Below are 18,176 nucleotides of genomic sequence, written 5' to 3' on the forward strand. Positions count from 1 at the left end.
CTATTTTGGGCTTCATCTGTTTGTACTTTTATCGCTGTCAGTATCGATTGCTTCTATTCATCAGTGCGTTACTGTTTCATGTGTTTTCAATCTTTCTCTGCAAAGCAAAGTTGACATTGTTTTGTGGAAAAACCACATCAGACTATCAGATATTTAGTCTAGGAACATGTGTAGTAGGAGTCTTATTAAAGAAAGTAAACGTATTGGAGGCTTTGGCAGTGTTCAATAATATGTCATTTGGGGTCAGGACATGCTTCAGTAATTGGTTTAAGCATCAGGTGCAATTCTTTATCATCTCAGCCATCTGTATTGCCACAATGTAGGGTTGCACATGTGGGTATGTGGTCTAAAACTGCAGCAGTCGGTGAAATTACAAATAAACTGAAGCACGCTCTCGTCCAGAATTTACATATGGCCTAATTATTGAACTTGAAGGTGCAATATGTATGAATTTTAGTTGGAAACATTCAAGAAATACCTAAAATTATCAGGAGAATGTGAAGAAATCTACTGTATGTACTGTGTACCAGCACTCCTGTGCTCCAAGCTCCCACCCTGGACCACTAGATGCACAGCTAATCCAGCTAACTAGCTAATGGCAGCTACAGATATTTAACAGTTAATCTGGTGATGTGCTCCCCCCTGTTTGTTTTGAGTATGAATTTGACTGGTGACTTATTCTTACATATTTCACCTTTAACAAGGTTGTTTTGCCATAGCTGATATTATGGGTATCCACCAGGTAATAAACAGGCAATGAGGGTCTCCTGAATACAACAACACAAAATGTATCTTAAACATCACTATAACCACATATCATTTAAAAGACATGTCCACTTACACACATAGCAGATACACTTCACTTAGTTAAAGTCCTTTGTGACACCCGCATCTCCTCCACAGTCTGCCTGGGCTGCGGTGAATAAATGTTCAGTCCTCACCTCATGAATACACTTTGATTTCGCCGTGTCTTGTATGTCCAACGGCTGTGAACGCAGCATGTAGACAGCGTCGAACGTCAGCCAATGGCTGTTGGGAAGGGGCGGGGCTAAACAAACTTGCCGACCCCTGCCCTGCTGCTGCTGCGGACACACAATTAAATCAGTGAACTCGTTGCTTTGCAGCCTTCGCGTGTATTTTCTGAACAAACTGACGCTGTTTGTCGTTTAACCACTTACATGGCGGCTGAACTCGGAGCTGTCCGGCTCGAGGCGAATAGCTGACACCGCTGCTGCTGCTCTCACCTGAGCTGTCAGCAGGTGGAGGAGACAGCATCTCTTTGTTGAGACGCTGCCGAGGTGGCGGTGTAAATTTCCACAGGGTTGAACGACAGTAAATGCAACATTGTGCCTTCAGGTGTCCGTAAAACAAACTCACAATCCGTCTTTCACATGCTTTTATCTCGCCGACATGAATGTGACAGCTCACGCGCGTCATCGGCTCTGTTTGAAAACGAAAAGTAAAGCACGATGGTTCATATTTGAGCTGTCAGACGACATGTTGAGTGTTTTTATTCCGTTGACACATGAGAGAACAAAGGGAACCTGTCCACATGTCCCCGTTGCAGGCCCCCCGGCGCAGCTCTAACTCTCATTGGCCAGCATCGTAACACGATCCGACCTATCGCGTGACGCCATACTGAGAAGCCCGAACGTCGGCTTCTGTGATTGGTCCAAACGTTTGGCGCCTCTTGAATCTGCTGCAGCCGTAGTGGGCGGTGAGTGCGAGACGGTGAGCAGTTTGAACCGCAGCCGTGCTGAGGCGGAAACATTGAAATCGGTCAAATTGTTTATAGGCAGAGTGAAATTAAACGGCGTGATTTACCCACAAACACTGCGTCTTCTGTGCCAACGCCAGCGCCAGAGTGGGGACGACGGCGGCTTTTCTGTTTGCCGACTCTGGATACGTAAAGCCGGTGTCGCGCAAAGTGAATCGCTCCCTCCTACTGAGCTAACAGCTAGCTAGCCGCCGAGCTAACGTTACAGCTAGCCGGAACACGGAGCGAGCTAATCCCCAACACAAAGGACGACTTTGCCCGTGTTTGTCATATTCATCCCGAATCACTCCGTTGAATGAGGACTGAGCCTCCTGCGCAGGTAAGAGAAGCTGTCAGAGCTGCTGTCTTTGTGTCCAGCACGTTCGTTGCGGTTCAAATGACCCGGGTCTGCTCTTAATGCTTTGTGGATGCCTCAATCTTTGTTAACTAACCAACTGTTAGCTAGCTCGCCGGGGTGTCGTGCCAAATTGTGTGTCCCTGTCAGAATTGATTCCCTCGTAAAAAAGACACCAACTTTCTTATCGTCGGTGTCGGGAAGGAAACCTTCGTGACGGAGTGTAAACCGAGCCTTTAATATCTCGGATCACGGTGAAACGGTTTACATGCTAGGTGAAACACAGTTTGAGGGGATACAAACTTGGCACGACATTGCCAAGCTATCGTTAGCTTGAAGCTTGCTTGTTATTTGTAGCTTAGCTAGCTCGTCCTGTGCTCGTCCAGAATGCTGGTTTTGAGCGGTTCTGACCCGGACTAGTTGATGTTGATACACAGCTTTAAAGGAGCACTCTGTCGTTTGGGCGAAGACATTTTAATCGGAAGAGAAAGATCTTCACTGACTGATATCTTTAATCCCGAAACAAACTGAATTATCAAACTCTTTGTTTTCATGACTGAATAAACAAACTGACCTTAAAAGGACAACACGATTTATACTGTTTTACTTTGTTTATATGTGGCGGACCCTGCCACCTCGCTAGCTTCTAACAGTGTTCTGGGACCTCATTATCCTCTGAGAACAGCCTGTTTATTCACTCATGGGGGAAAAAAAATTTCCTGACTTTGTATTATTACCTCATTAATATTGTAAATATTACAATTCTGAATTTAAATTTCTTCTCCAAAACGAAATAGTTCCCCTTTAACCATTTTCATTGCTGTTACATTTTACAAGTGTTTAGTTAGATGGCGCGTGAGAGACAGACAGAAACCATCCCTGGGGAGAGTATTCATGAATCCAGGGTGATTATTGAACTTAAATAAAAGTGATTAATGTCATCATCGATCTGTGCCAGCTAAGGATTTGTAACCGAGAGGAAGTAAAAGCTCTACCCTGCTTTCGTTTGTCGACGTAACTCCATATTCAGCCACTTTGCTCACGCTAAACTCACAACATCATATGATCCGAACAGAGAGTCATCTATATCTAATATACATGGTTCTGATACTGTTTACACCATTTATATCAGTAAAACTAGTCTAGATACTCACAAACCGGCAACTGAGTGTCCTGTGAGATAACCTAGGTGCTAGACTCTGAAACATTTACTAAAACTCTCCATTATATTTGCATACTGGCTGCTTGTAATCTCAACTCGGTCTGTAGTTTGAAGATTAAGTATGTCAAAGTGTGTCGTACCACCACATTCCTCCACATTTCTCACAATCTGACACATGGCTTACCAGCATGTCTCCATGACAGCCGTCTGACATGTCTAATCGAAAGTGTGAGATTTCAGTCAGACCAGCCAGGCTGGTAGGCAGCGACTGACGCCGCCTGTCGAGCTGGCAAACGGATCTTGTTGCTACAAGTGAACACACAACTGTTGTAGTTCGCAGAGTTATGAAAGAACAAAAAAGTGAACACATGGATTTCCTGTTTAACTTCCTCCAGTGAAGAGAGGATTCGATAGGAGGGACAGAAAAATCCCGTCACCTGCGTTTGAAGTATCTTTGACGTTCACGCCTGAACACAGAAGTGAGAACTGAGCGGAGGCTGTTTTCTATATTACTGCACATAGCTACTCTTCATCATTTAATACAAGTAGTTAGAGAAAACTACATTTACTTTTTAATGCAGAAAGTCATTTAAAGTCATCCTTCAACCGTTTCTCAAGGTTTTACAGATTCAGGAAACATTTTATAGAACAGATGTTTCAATTCACCTTACCAACCTGGTATCAAGGCCAGTTGATGCTTCGTGTAAATATTGTTTTTGCATTTTAAACCCGGGCATTATTTCATTATATTCAAGTCACAGAGATATATGTCTGTTTTCTGTTTTGTCGTAAATAAAAACAAAGTGGATATTTATTTTCAGGCTTCCATTGTTTTTTAGTTTAAGAAAAAGGACTGGTTTTGTGAAATGAGCTAAAAATATATTTCTGTGTAGCAGACATACTGACTGCACCTGTACAGAGGACTGGTTTATATCAGTGGGGGGAAGATAATAACTTATGTTAAAGTCTGAAATGTGGAAGCGATGAATACATGAAAGGCTGGTGGAACTGGAGCTGGTCAACAGCAGGCCTTCATGTGGTCATAATGTTGGTTTATTTATGTTTCAGCCCCCCAATCCAGTCAAGAAGTCCAAGCAAAGAGTGAAAATGTAAATTGTGAAGGCTTTCAGTGTTTAGTAACCTCATCCTCCTCCTGCTTGTCTGCAGGTTGAACATGGTGCTGACAGGGAAGCGCTCGGAGAAAGGTCCTGCCTGCTGGAAGAGGAGGGTGAAGTCTGAGTACATGCGGCTTCGGCAGCTCAAACGCTTCAGACGTGCTGACGAGGTCAAGGTTTGTCCACACGCCGACCTTCACACTGAGCAGATGTTCACAGAAGTTGTTATTTCAAGCCGCTTCAACTTTCTCCAAAATGTTTTCTGCCGCTGTGGGTTATATTTCTATTTCCTACCAGTGCTGGAAGTTGCTGCCGGAAACTTCTTCTGTTAAAAATCCTTTGGTGCCTTCCCCGTCCGTCTCCTTCTCACTGTCACACTCGTGAAATAAAGATTAGGGTTGCCAGAAGACTGGCAACCCTCTCACAACCACGGAGATGCTCCCGAGCTAAAAGCTCTACCCACCTTCACCTTCGCTGCCTAAAGTAGTCACCACGAGTCCCCTAGAGGAACCTGCTGCCAAGCCTAACAGGGGAGAAGGAACTCCTGCTCAAACAGACACCAAAATACCACCACCACAAAACCCCAGTCAAGTCCAATCAAGCTCACGACAAACAAAGGGACCAAAAACCTCTCCTAAATCTCCTACAACCTTCTTACAGGAAGTACTAACAACCTGACATTTCCCCTCCCAAAACAGTTGGTGAATAACCACAGCACAGACAGCTGTGTCCAAAAACAACTAGTGTGCACTCCAACAAGGCAAACCAAAGACCGTTGTCTGCAACAGGAGGAAACACACACCAACCTAAAACGGACCAATTTACCAGTAAAGACCAAATTACATTTCAGCCGATTTTAAAACTAATTCTGGATCCCGGACGAGCCCCCACTTGTCACAAACTGGCTCAATGTATGTGACAAAGAGGGGAGACAAGTCAGGATTTAAGTGCCAACTTAACTTAAACACATAACTATCTACAAAAAGCTTGAGTTGTGAGAGTAGCGGCATCAGTAGTGAGTGTAGTGTGTGGATGAGTGAGGCGTGTGTGTGCTGCTGACACCAAAACGAACCCAGAACCTGTAGCGGTGTGGAGCCCAGGAGAGAGAGAGAGACAATGAGACCAAGCTGGCATTTATAACCTCGGTAGAGGTCTGGCCAGGTGTCGGCACCTTGCCCTAACGACCCTCCCTGACTGCCAGCTCCTGCAGGAAGTGATCAACTGCGTCATGGCGAGCAGAAAGGGAGTGGTCGTAACATGCTTAATAACTTCCTCTAGCTCAGAGCGCAAAGCGTGTCGGTACATTATTTCATAACTTGTTTTGTGGTGAATTGGAAAACACTGACCGAGCACAGTGAGGTTTTATTTAGTTTTTTTGTCTGCACACGTCTATCTTAAGTTGCAGATGTGAGTGAAATGCTCACACGGTCGAGCCCTGGAGTTTGCACAGTTGACATTAATGGTAGATTTTTAACTGTCCGTTGTACTCTGAGCATTTAAAGGACTTCTTGTTCATGTTGGCTCAAGAGCAAAGGTTCAAAGAGCGGATGTTCTCTGTCGACCTTGATTTACATTTAGACCTGCCTCTAACCTTGGTTAACAGCAAGCGTAGCCAAGCTGCTGCAAGTGTCGATCAGCGATGTGGAGACTTGACAATAAAATCTACTGTTTTCTCACTGGAGGTATTTAATCATGCAAAGTAGCAACAGGAAATATCAAGTTTGCATTTCAGCAATGCTCACACTCTCATTTCCTCTCTAGTCAGCAGCAATGAGTTTCTGTGATGTGTTCACATGTTTGTAGTCTCTCAGGACACCTTACAGCTACATAAGGTTACAGGGTCGCATAACGGCACTAAAGTAAACTTTTCATCACTCGCTTGGTGCATAATTTTTCTGTCCGTGTGTTTTACAGTGGTAAGTGCTCAGTTTTGTCTGGTACGTTTCTCATCTTTTGTACTTTATGGTTAATTTAAATTTCTGGTCAACCCTCCAGAGCATGTTCAACACCAACCGTCAGAAAATCAATGACCGGACGGACATTTTGAACCAGGAGTGGAAGACCAGGCGAATCCAGCCAGTTCACATCATGACGTCGGTAGGCTCTTTGAGAGGCACCCGAGAGGTGAGCAGCTGAACATCTTCCATCGTGCACAGACGCGTGGAGAAAGTGTTTTGACTGTTGCTTTTCTCCACAGTGCACGGTGGACAGCGGCTTCTCTGAGTTCCCCCGGCAGGTCATCCCCCTGAAGACCCTCAACGCTGTGGCCTCGGTCCCGGTCATGTACTCGTGGTCGCCGCTGCAGCAGAACTTCATGGTGTGTGTGTGGAAATCTGTGTGAAATGCACTTTAAAGTTCTTTGTGTCTCGTTGTAGAAGTAGCATCAGTGCATTGGACATTTATAATCTCGTCTGCTTTGCATTTGTTGCATCAGGTGGAGGATGAGACGGTGCTCCATAACATCCCCTACATGGGAGACGAGATCCTGGACCAGGATGGTACCTTCATAGAAGAGCTGATCAAGAACTATGACGGCAAAGTCCACGGAGACAGAGGTGAGAGTCAGAGATTAATGGTGGTGCACAAGGCCAGTTCCCGGACTAAATATTATGACGACAACTTCTCATCGTAGTAATTTTCCTTTTGTTTTACGGAACAAAATATTTTCTTCTGCACCAGCTGACGATCAGGGCCGACATGGTTCTGATTCTGAATCTATAATCATTCAAATTGAGGTTTGAAAAGCATAAATGAGCTGTAACCTGCAAAAAGTGGGCAGGATTAAGTCTGATTCAGAAAAGAAGAATTTAAAACTGTAAATGAAGGATGTCAGGACATGAAACCAACGATCTGTTGATCTTCACACATCTAGAAGTGATAGATAGTCGAACAATGACCGAGCCGTCAGTGCTGGAAAGATGTTGACACCCAGGAAACCCCTCCTATGTACTGACACAGAACGGATCAGTGTCTTAGCTGGTGTTGAGACTGAAAATAGCACTGCGTTTAAAATCTGTGATGGAGTTTCATTCAGAAAACAAACAGCTGGCGTGGAGATGAAATGTGATTCAGGATGTTCAGTTCAAGTAATTCATTAAAGCTGATCAGTCAACAAAACTCTGCACAGCAGTTTATAATATCACGTCTTGTGTTTCAGAGTGCGGCTTCATCAACGACGAGATATTCGTGGAGCTGGTCAGCGCTCTGTCTCAGTACAGTGACAACGAGGATGATGAGGAGGAGGAAGAACAGGACTTCAAGGTAGACAAGATGGAGTTGTGTGACAGCAAGGAGCATCCAGAGGACCCCCGCAAGGACGGGCTCATCAACAATGAGAGTAAGTCCCTTTTGACTGACGTGTTTTCTGCTGCCCGCACGCTGCTGCTGTTTAGTGTTGTGCTCTGATGGAAAGCGTGCGTGTGTCGTCTCCAGGCCGAACCAGCAGCGACAGCACCAAGAAGTTTCCCTCCGACAAGATCTTTGAAGCCATCTCCTCCATGTTCCCCGACAAGGGCTCCACAGAGGAGCTCAAAGAGAAGTGAGTGTTTGTTGTGTGAGAGCGTGTTGGTGTTGTGACAATAACAGAAGGACAACTTAACTAAAGCGTCTCCAGAGAAAGTTAATACTCTTAATTAATTTATTTCTGTCATGTTGTCCATACAACTTTTAAACTCCAGTATTGTTAAATGTCCAATTTTAACTTTTCTTCAGAATAACATGTTTTGTAAAGTGTCCTGCAGAAGTTTGCCTTGATCGTGTCTCTCTAGCAGCCGTAACTGTAGGAATCCTTGTGAAAATGTTTCAGTGCACGTATCAGAGTTTCTACACGGCTGTGAAAAGACAAAACAGTCGCACACCTAATTTTGACAGTTGTTTATTCAAACTGCGGTTGATATTTACGTTGAAATATCCTTTGATGATGCTAAATCTTTTTATTTGGCGGCAAATTGTTTACGACAACGTGTGACTCCCATAATTCCATTGTTTGGAGACGGCAGATGTTTCCCCTGGTGAGGAAGTGAGACTGTTTACTCTGTTGTATAAATAAAATCTTATTTCGTCATCAGAAGGTCGATATTATCAACACGATGAGTCTTTTCATCTTTGATAAATTGATTTAATACTTTCACGCAAAACAGAGCAAAGGCTCGACTGACGGGATGAAGAATATTTCTGACAGGGAGAGTCGGTAGAAACTCTGCTGTGTGTGTGTGTGCATGTTTGTCTCAGGACATTTCTTTCCTTCAGTTCGAGACTATGAGCGACTTTAATTTCTGTGGCTGTGTTTCAGGTACAAGGAGCTGACGGAGCAGCAGCTGCCCGGCGCGCTGCCCCCAGAATGCACCCCGAACATCGACGGTCCGAACGCTCGCTCCGTGCAGCGCGAGCAGAGCCTGCACTCCTTCCACACTCTGTTCTGCAGACGCTGCTTCAAATACGACTGCTTCCTCCACCGTCAGTACACGCACACACACACACACACACACACACACACACACACACACACACACACACACACACACACACACACACACACACACACACGCCATCTTACTAGCTTACAAAAGTAAAGAGGCACCACTCAGATATCGCTCTACATAAATGAGAGTTTTAAGAGACTTCAGGGTCGATGGTCTGAACTATTATGACTTTCAGAAAGAGGCTGTTGATCTTAGAGCTGAGTATTGAACAGAAGTGTTTGGCCAATATTTGTTCAATGATTTGTTAGTAAAGTTGAGAAAATACCAAAAAAATGTCTAATGTCCTTAAAGTTCCCACCTGACTCACAGGACACATCTCTTCCATCTCACATCTCCTCCTTTAGCTTTTCATGCTACTCCAAACACCTACAAGCGCAAGAACCTGGAGAACCTGGTGGACACTAAACCCTGCGGCATTGACTGCTACATGTACCTGGTACAGGTGAGTCAGCAGGTTCTCAGATTAAAGGGTCAAACTTCTGAAACATTCATTTAATAACATAGTAGTGTTGATTTCAAAGTCTTCACAGTCTTCTTAGATTAAACTGCAGCACCAGCAGGTTGTACATCACTGTTGTCATGCTGTGATTGCTCAGGACGGGATGGTCAACGAGTTCCCGGCAGGCGTGGTTGCAGAGCGGGCGAAGACGCCCTCCAAACGCACGGTGGGCCGTCGCCGCGGACGGCTGCCGAACAGCAACAGCCGGCCCAGCACCCCCACCGTTTCCTCAGAAACCAAAGACACGGACAGCGACCGCGAGGGCAGCAAAGAAGACGAGCGGGACAACGACAAAGACGACGAGGACAAGAAGGACGAGAACACCAGCAGCTCGGGTACAACCGCTCGCTCATTATCCAAAGAAGCTGTGACGCTGTGTAAAACACGAACTGATTAATTTGAAATGAAACGATTATCTCCTGTGTGTGCAGAGGGAAACTCTCGGTGTCAGACTCCAGTGAAGATGAAGCTGACCGGTGAGGCTGAAGCGGTGGACTGGAGCGGGGCCGAAGCCTCTCTGTTCAGGGTTCTCATCGGGACGTATTACGACAACTTCTGCGCCATCGCCCGGCTCATCGGCACCAAGACCTGCAGACAGGTGAGCCAACAGTCATGACTAGTTTAACATTTACTCACAATGTGTTAGAGGTAAAGGCAAAAGAAACTCTGAACACATGGACTTAACGAGCATCGTGTCGTGCAGGTTTACGAGTTCAGGGTGAAGGAGTCGAGCATCATCGCTCGGGCTCCTACTGAGGACGAGGACACGCCGCCCAGGAAGAAGAAGAGGAAACACAGACTGTGGGCCACTCACTGCAGGAAGATCCAGCTGAAGAAAGGTCAGAGGTCACTGCAACAAACTGTAATGTGGGAGGGTTCATTAATGTGGGTCCAGAAAAAACCCAAACATGTCATCACAGTCCTGTTTTTATTGACACACACGAAATAACCAAACATAAGGCGTAACACCACGAAAGAAGAACGTTAACATTGGCTCCACAAAGAGCAACAAGGAAACAGTTTCCCACATCTAATGTACGGCTGTGGTTAATAATCAGCTTCAAGTTAATCCGCTTGGTCTTCACGTTCTCTGATGGTGGGAGGAGATGAAGTGTTGGTTCTTCCAGACGACAGCTGAGAAATTATGGTGCTTTGTTCACCGTCCACATGTTTGTGAAACGCCTGAGAATCATGAATTTCCGTACACATTGCCTCCAGACTAAGACATTTAAAGCCTTTACATTCACTCTTTACGCTGAGACTGTTGCAGCTCACACTTCAGTCATGAAACAGGATTTGCTGCTCGGCTGTGGAAAACCGTGTCCCTCTGGTGCTCGTCAGGTTGGAGATCTGAGGCACTTAATGACGGTGATGAGTTAAAAAGCCTTTAATTAATCACAACATCATTAAAAACACGCCTACGCGTCTCAGCCTTTATCAGGGGCGGTACAAAATGGCCGACAGTCACTTGATCAGTATGTAAACTGTCACACTTGATTGATCCGTGAACATCCTGTCTGACCGCTGCGTCTCTTCTCATGCAGACGGCTCGTCCAATCACGTCTACAACTACCAGCCGTGTGACCACCCGCGGCAGCCCTGTGACTCCTCCTGTCCCTGCGTCACCGCCCAGAACTTCTGCGAGAAGTTCTGCCAGTGCAGCTCTGAGTGTAAGCGCGCGCGCACACACACACACACACACACACACACACACACACACACACACACACACACACACACACACTCCTCACGAGTTTCTGCAGTAAAACTTCAGATTGAAACTGAACTCTGCTCGTGTGCATTTCCTCTTTCCGGCGCTGCTGTGTGGACTCAGGTCAGAACCGTTTCCCGGGTTGTCGGTGCAAAGCTCAGTGCAACACCAAGCAGTGTCCGTGCTACCTGGCAGTGAGGGAGTGTGACCCCGACCTCTGCCTGACCTGCGGCGCTGCAGACCACTGGGACAGCAAGAACGTGTCCTGCAAGAACTGCTCCATCCAGAGAGGAGCCAAGAAGGTAACGCACACACACACACACCAACCATCTGTGTTTCAGTTTATTACTGATCTGAAGCTCAGACGTGACGTTCCGGTTCTTGTTGTGTCTCAGCATCTGCTGCTGGCCCCGTCAGACGTGGCAGGTTGGGGCATCTTCATCAAAGAGCCGGTCCAGAAAAACGAGTTCATCTCTGAGTACTGTGGAGAGGTAAGACAGATGATGAAGAGACGTTCTTCTTCCTCGTCGGATATTTTATCTCTTCTGGCGCGTGTTTGATCAGCTTCCTCTCCTGAAGATGGATATCTGTCATCGTCTACGTTAAAGTCTGTGTTATGAAAAAGTTTAAACTTCCCTCTGCAGCTGATTTAAAATGTAGTTCAGGTTGGGCCTGTTTATTCTGTTTGTGTTGAGATGGAGCTGTTTTTATTCTGTTTGGGCTTTAAAGACATCTGACGCTAATCCTCAAAGTGTGCTGCAATAAACAAATAACTTTAATACATGTTGTACCAAAGACGAAGGATTAAAGTGGAAAATGTGACTTTGTCTTTGCAGATCATCTCTCAGGATGAAGCAGATCGCAGAGGGAAAGTCTACGACAAATACATGTGCAGCTTCCTCTTCAACCTCAACAACGGTGAAACTCACACGTCTGGTTTTCTTATGTTCACGCTGAGGCCTGAAAAGCTTTTAATGAAGTGATATTTTCTGATATAACATCAGTTTAGATTACTAACGACAACAAAAACTGATTTTGTTTTCTGTTCCCGACAGACTTCGTTGTTGACGCCACGAGGAAAGGCAACAAGATCCGCTTTGCAAACCATTCAGTGAACCCGAACTGCTATGCAAAAGGTAAGAAGCTGTGACTGATGAGCTGCAGCCTCGTGACAGACTGTATATATGAACACCTGGATGTTAGCACACCTGTTGGTGCTCTGTGGATCTGTGCTGACTCTTCTTCTCTCTGCAGTGATGATGGTGAACGGAGATCACAGAATAGGAATCTTTGCTAAGAGAGCCATCCAGACCGGAGAGGAGCTCTTCTTTGACTACAGGTCAGAAACGGCCGCAGTTTGATTTGTTATTTATTGACTCAAAGATTATTCAAGAAAACAATAACCAATAATAGTTTGCATGTTGGGCTGCAAAGAGCAACTGCTTTAATTATCCATGAATCTGCTCCGTAGTTTCAAATCTAAAAAGTGCAGCGAGTTCAGTCAGAGGCTTCGTCTGAGTGAACAAACCCACTGAAGCCTCCCGAGCTAACGTTTCTCTGCGTGTCTGTGCTTCAGGTACAGCCAGGCTGACGCTCTGAAGTACGTCGGGATCGAGCGGGAGTTGGAGATCGCCTGACTCGGACTTCTACCTCCTGTGGATCGACGACACAAAGGCCTTACACTCAAACACAAACACACGTTCACTTCAGGAAATCAAGACGACTCGTCAAAATGTTAGAAAGCTTCAGGAAAACTGGGAATATTTGAAGCCGAATTTTGATGCTGTTTTTTCTTCTTTCTGTTTTTTGCCACCGTAGTCTTTTTTAAAAAATACTTTTCATATCCGTTTGTCATTTTTCTTCTTGTGGTTTTTTTCTTCTGTCGACAAAAAAAATCTTCCTCTTCTGTCGAGGCGGGAGTCTCGGATTCGTGAATCTTCCTCAGCTGAAGGTGCCGATCACCGACACACTGACTTTCTAAACGACAAGTGGTTTTTTTAGAGGTGAGAGGAGACGAACCCAACACTTTTCTGCTTTTTCAATTCGAGCTTCAGGGACCAAAATCCTCCACCAGCCGCTCTCTGGACTCTGTACTGTGTGCCACATGTGGCTCAGGTGTCATGTTGTGTGTTTTTCTACAGTGTGAACTGAACCAGCCACACACTCCTCCGAGTGCCACATCACTGTCTGTCTGTAAAACACGAGGCCGCTCACCAAGCAGCGTCACACCAGACTCAACTCAGTTTCTCACAGATTTCAGTGTTTAGAGCGAAAACGTCTCGACTTGTAGTTCAACACGGAGCTGAGAGCATCTGTCACTTAAGTTTACCTGCAGTTAAAACTGCAGGATACTCACATCCTCTATGTGAGTATTTCTATTTTTCTTGGCCTTATATTGTCATTAATTTAATATTTTTAGGTTTTAAACTGTTGGTGGACGATAACAATCGTTTGAAAACATTATTTTTGGACGTTTTATAGACGAAAACATTAAGAGATTAATGGAGAAAATGTGCTAATTCAGTGAAAACTACATTTCAGAAGTAAAAACCAGGAAAATTCTAGTTTTATTTGAAAAAAGTCTGAAATGATCAACTTTCTTTTGATCAAATAATCATTTCATTTTTTGCTGCTTTCTGTAATTGTTCTCAAAATAATTCTTCTAGACTTCTTCAGCGTCTCGTTTTGCCCGACCAACCGTCTAAAATCCAAAGATCTTCAGTTAAGATCAAAAACTTTGAGACAATTTGAGAAGTTAGAATGAATCAAAATATCTAAACAGTTAATTGAATATTAAATGTGTTGCTGATCAGTTTAGTGTGAAAAAATAATTTAGAAAAGTTCCAGTCAGGCTTTTATTTTGAAAACCTTATGATGCCTTCAGGGCCTACAGGAAAAATCTGTTATTGTTTTCAGTTCAGGTAACGTGATCTCCTGCCACTAAAAACAGCAGCAGACGCGTCATCAGGCTGGTTGACTAACATCTTATCAACACTGTGGGCGGACACAAGCCGCCATGTTTGTTTTGGGCGCTGACGCTGCTTTGTGACGCCGCCTCAGCGTCAGGTGCTAACGTGAACACACTGAACCAGCACTACTTCACCACCACTGGGAACTCACTCTGAACCTTTCAGTCCGGCTGACGTTTCGTCTTCTTGTCGTGATCTCGTGCCGCTCTCCTGACTGAGCAGCGCTGCTTTTACCAAACTCAACCTGAACCCCCCTCCGACACTGACGGAGGCTTTTATTCATGTTCTCCTCTGACGCTCCGCCGCCTGCTGAAGGTTTCCCAGCAGCACTGTGCTCCACTCATACTCACACAGATCCACGTCAACACAGCTGTTTCACTGTTTCACCATCAGCTGGTGCAGAGCTGCAGCGAGTTAGCTTCAGTAGTCGGGACGTACAGAAGAGTCGGGTGTTTCCAGGTGTCTCATTTTGTCCCAACAGTCCAAAACCAGAAGAGATTAAATTTAAAACTAGAACGTACCTGAGATCCCACTCTAACACATTTAGCTCAGCAGCTACAGTTAAAAAGGTGTAAATATGGTCTGTTCAGAGCGGGTGGGATCTTGGAGACGTGGATCACAGCGGACAGATCACCGTCCTCATCTTTTGTAGAACAAATGAAAGTTTCTTGTCGTAGCTTCAACAGTTTTCTGTCGCGTCGACAAACAGACCGAGTACGAGTCGAGCACAGTGAGAGCGTGAAGGGAAACTTCAAACCGTGAACTCGTCGTGAGGCGTTCGTAGACGTCTAACCTGCAGCGTCCCGCTCTCTGCCGTGCCTTCAATCCAGTCCTGTCTGATTTTTAACTTCCTGCATGATGAAGAAGTTTTGGTCCTCGTCTGTCTGGTGCTCCCTTCAGAGGACCTCGTACTGCCGCCTCCACGTGATGTCCAATCAGTATCATATAATCTTGATGGTTTCCGGAGTCCCTCTTGTTAAATAAGCCTTTTAATAACGTACCAACAATCACTTTGACTCTTTATCTTTTCTGATGTGAATTCTGGTGCTCTTGGCCCGACGTCTGACCGACTTGAAGCAATACCAGCCTCTGTATTTAGATTTTCATCCTCCTGCTGAGGAGATGTTCCTGTTTGAGCTCCACTTTCTTACCTTACACCTGTAATTTATTAGACAGACGGACGTCTCGTGCTGCTGTGACGTCTGGTCGATAGATAAAAGACTTCAGGGGCTCTGACACCTGGTGCTTCACTCGTGGGGTCCCTACACGTCCTCAGCTGTTTGGAAAATCAACTCTGGGAAGTTTCCAGGTTGGGAGAAGAGACTTTCACTCTGACTTGTCAGATTTAGTCAAATTTATGTGCATGAAAATAGCAAATATGATGTTCTGACACATCTGGTGAATATTTGAAAGAGGGCTGCAACTGATGATCAATCGATTAATCATTTAAGATTCAGACGCTCAGCGATTTTTCCAAAATCTTAAAATTGCTTTTTCTGTCCAACCAACAGTCCACAGCCCAAAGACTTCACCGTCATAAAGGACAAAGAAAAGCAGCAGATCCTCACGTTTAAGAACAGCAGCAGATATTTCTGCTTGAAAAGGGACTGAATCGATCGATTGATCGACTGATCGTTGGCTGCAGCTCTGATCCCAAACACAAATGTGTAGAAACCCTCACTTTGTTTAAGAAAAGGTCACAAACCTTCAACTGCTGATTTTTGAGCCTCCTGATGTTCCTGATCGATGCATTTAAAGACCTCATGTGAACCAGTGATTCTGAACCTGTTTCCACTCAAACAAACTCTCCAGCAGCTGTTTTCATTGATTAACCGACGTGTCAATCAGTGAAATCGGCTCCTGTGAAAATTCACTGATGTTTAAAACTCAGACGTAACTTCAGCTGTGACCGCTGGATGATCGACAACCAGCAGCTCTTCAACATTCATGTTCATGTATCCGATCTGTGGAAGATCATTTCTGCCAGTAAAAACAAGCCAAGATAAAAACTTAACCTCAGAAGAAGTTCCTGCTGTAAATATGAGCTAAGAGTTCATAATTGTGACGTTAAAAGTCATTAAATTGGATAAAAAGGCAAAATTAGAAAAAGTTGAAATTATCAGAGAAAGTAACCATTTTGAGGAAAAAAGTCCAAATTGAGAGAATTTAAATGTTGAGTTAAAAAGCTCCTGAAATGATGAAATAACAGGTTGTAATTAAAGGATGAAAAACAGAAAAATGTTTGGATAAAAAGTTAAAATGATTTTGTGACAAAGTCATAATTACCAACGAAAGTATAAAAGAAAAGGTTGAAATGATAAAAAGCTCATTTTTGTTCCTGAAAATAAGATGAACGTTTGTAATTATTAGATAAAAAGTTGAAGTTATGATAAAAGTTCAATCATGAGATGAAAAGTCAAAATCAAGATAAAGGTTGAAACTTTCAGAAAGTCGTGAGAGGAAATAAAAATAAAAACACGATAAAGTCGACTCTTCTCTGATAATTTCATCATGTTTTTACTGTCGACACTTTATTTACTCCTTGATTTCTTCTTTCTGGCACTAAGACTTCCACAGAGATCAGCGGGCTGGCTGACAGGAACAGCCCGACCCGCGAGCTCTGAAGAGTCTGAACATCAGTTAAAGTGAAACAGATTCACGAGTCGAGTCTTGAACGGTCAGAACCACTCGAGCAGAGTCTCCCGACCCGACCGCAGTCTGAGCTGCGGGTTATTTATGGTTTCAGACGTCCGCCTGCGTTAACTGTTCACTCCTCTTCTCGTCAAACCAGGACCACTTCTTTCCTCCGATGACACAGGTGCTGATTTTGTAATGTTTACAGGGATTTTGTTGTTCAAAGTGATGCAGATTAAAATATTATAAATGGTTGATTCGTTTTTCTGTTTTTATTCAAACTAACACTTTCAACAGGAAGCTGAGGTGAGTACAGACCGCTGCTGTTTAATGCATCATTTAAAGTTCAGGGGGAACTCCGACTGCGGCTACACTTAATGATCGATCAGCTCGTCACATCTTATCCCAATCGATCACATTGGAGAAACAACTTTGTAACCAAAGTCTCACACAGAAAAACAAAACATAAGATGGCTCCAGAGGCCCCCAGGATCCCACACCGATTTGAAAAGATGTTATTTACACCCGTTTTTAAGCTGAGTTGGAAAGTTGACATTTTTGAGAAGTCAAAGAAAAAAAAAATCATGAGAAAAGGGGATAAAATGGGTAAAATATGCATTTGAGTTTGCTATTAAAGGAACAATTCACCTAAAAATGAAACTATTTCTGGAGCTTCACAGTAAAACAGCGTTGCAGCGTTCTCCTAAACAACTGAAGTAGCTGGAGTCTTGATTTAAAACAGAAAAAAACTACCAAAAATTAAAAATCAAACTCCATTTAAAGTTAGCCGAATTAGCGGTTAGCGCTTCCTGTTTGCTGTGCGCTCATGGATATACAGACGACTATCACCAGATTACTTTGATACCAAAAGAAACTTAAAAACATGATTTTTTTAAGGCAAGTTCTGCACATCTGCTCCAGAAATGTTTGGTGGACCCCATCAGCATGGAGGGAGGAGACGACTGGATTTACACTTCAGGTGAACTGTCCCTTTAAAGATGACTCATTTCAAGCCTCTCCTCTGATGTTTCCATTTTAAAGATGTTAAACTCTTCAATATGAAGCAGATACCAGAGGGAATCCCACTTCCTCTTTCTACTCTCCAAAATAAAACTACACAGAGCTGAAGTCACGCCTCTTCCCGTTTCCCTCCTGGGATCTTCACTCACAAGTCAACGAGGAGAGAAAAATAAACGTTTGATCGTTTGATGTTCCTCAAGATAATTTTCCAAGTCAAGAAAGTCACATTTTGGCATAATTAAAGTAAAATCTCATGTAGTTTTGTGTTAAAGCGCTCAGTGAACGACATCGTCTCACTCAACACACGTCACCAACACGGAGCCGACTGAGCTCAGAGAAGGAAGTAAAGTTTAATGACAAACTGACTTCACTGACTTGGTGAGCTCAAGTGTTGTGTATCGGGTCCCCCGTGGACCAGAAGAGGCGCGACTCCAGCGGAGGTGAAGGTGTGTCAGTGTCTCGGGTGTGAACAGA

At 44.3% G+C, this 18,176-nt stretch overlaps 1 protein-coding gene across 1 annotated transcript; it reads left to right on the forward strand.

The window, feature by feature from the left end:
• The first annotated feature begins 1,735 nt into the window (after window positions 1-1,735).
• ezh2 (enhancer of zeste 2 polycomb repressive complex 2 subunit) lies at window positions 1,736-16,937 on the forward strand. The gene is made up of 19 exons (XM_084341057.1): window positions 1,736-2,096; window positions 4,441-4,564; window positions 6,384-6,512; window positions 6,586-6,705; window positions 6,823-6,943; window positions 7,546-7,725; window positions 7,821-7,926; window positions 8,680-8,843; window positions 9,214-9,311; window positions 9,466-9,703; window positions 9,800-9,966; window positions 10,072-10,207; window positions 10,913-11,038; window positions 11,203-11,381; window positions 11,475-11,570; window positions 11,916-11,997; window positions 12,135-12,215; window positions 12,334-12,418; window positions 12,656-16,937. The coding sequence occupies exons 2-19, from the start codon at window positions 4,448-4,450 to the stop codon at window positions 12,714-12,716; spliced, it is 2,286 nt and encodes a 761-aa protein (XP_084197183.1). The 5' UTR covers window positions 1,736-2,096; window positions 4,441-4,447; the 3' UTR covers window positions 12,717-16,937.
• The last annotated feature ends 1,239 nt before the right edge of the window (window positions 16,938-18,176 follow it).

The sequence above is a fragment of the Pagrus pagrus genome, assembly GCF_965226575.1.
Source record: "Pagrus pagrus genome assembly, chromosome: 20".
In the NCBI taxonomy this organism is placed as follows: domain Eukaryota; kingdom Metazoa; phylum Chordata; class Actinopteri; order Spariformes; family Sparidae; genus Pagrus; species Pagrus pagrus.

Coding starts and splice junctions, on each gene's coding strand:
- ezh2 (XM_084341057.1), top strand. CDS start 4,448: ATGGTGCTGACAGGGAAGCGCTCGGAGAAAGGTCCTGCCTGCTGGAAG. Junction 7,726..7,820: donor CGGGCTCATCAACAATGAGA/GTAAGTCCCTTT, acceptor TGTCGTCTCCAG/GCCGAACCAGCAGCGACAGC. Junction 12,419..12,655: donor GAGCTCTTCTTTGACTACAG/GTCAGAAACGGC, acceptor TCTGTGCTTCAG/GTACAGCCAGGCTGACGCTC.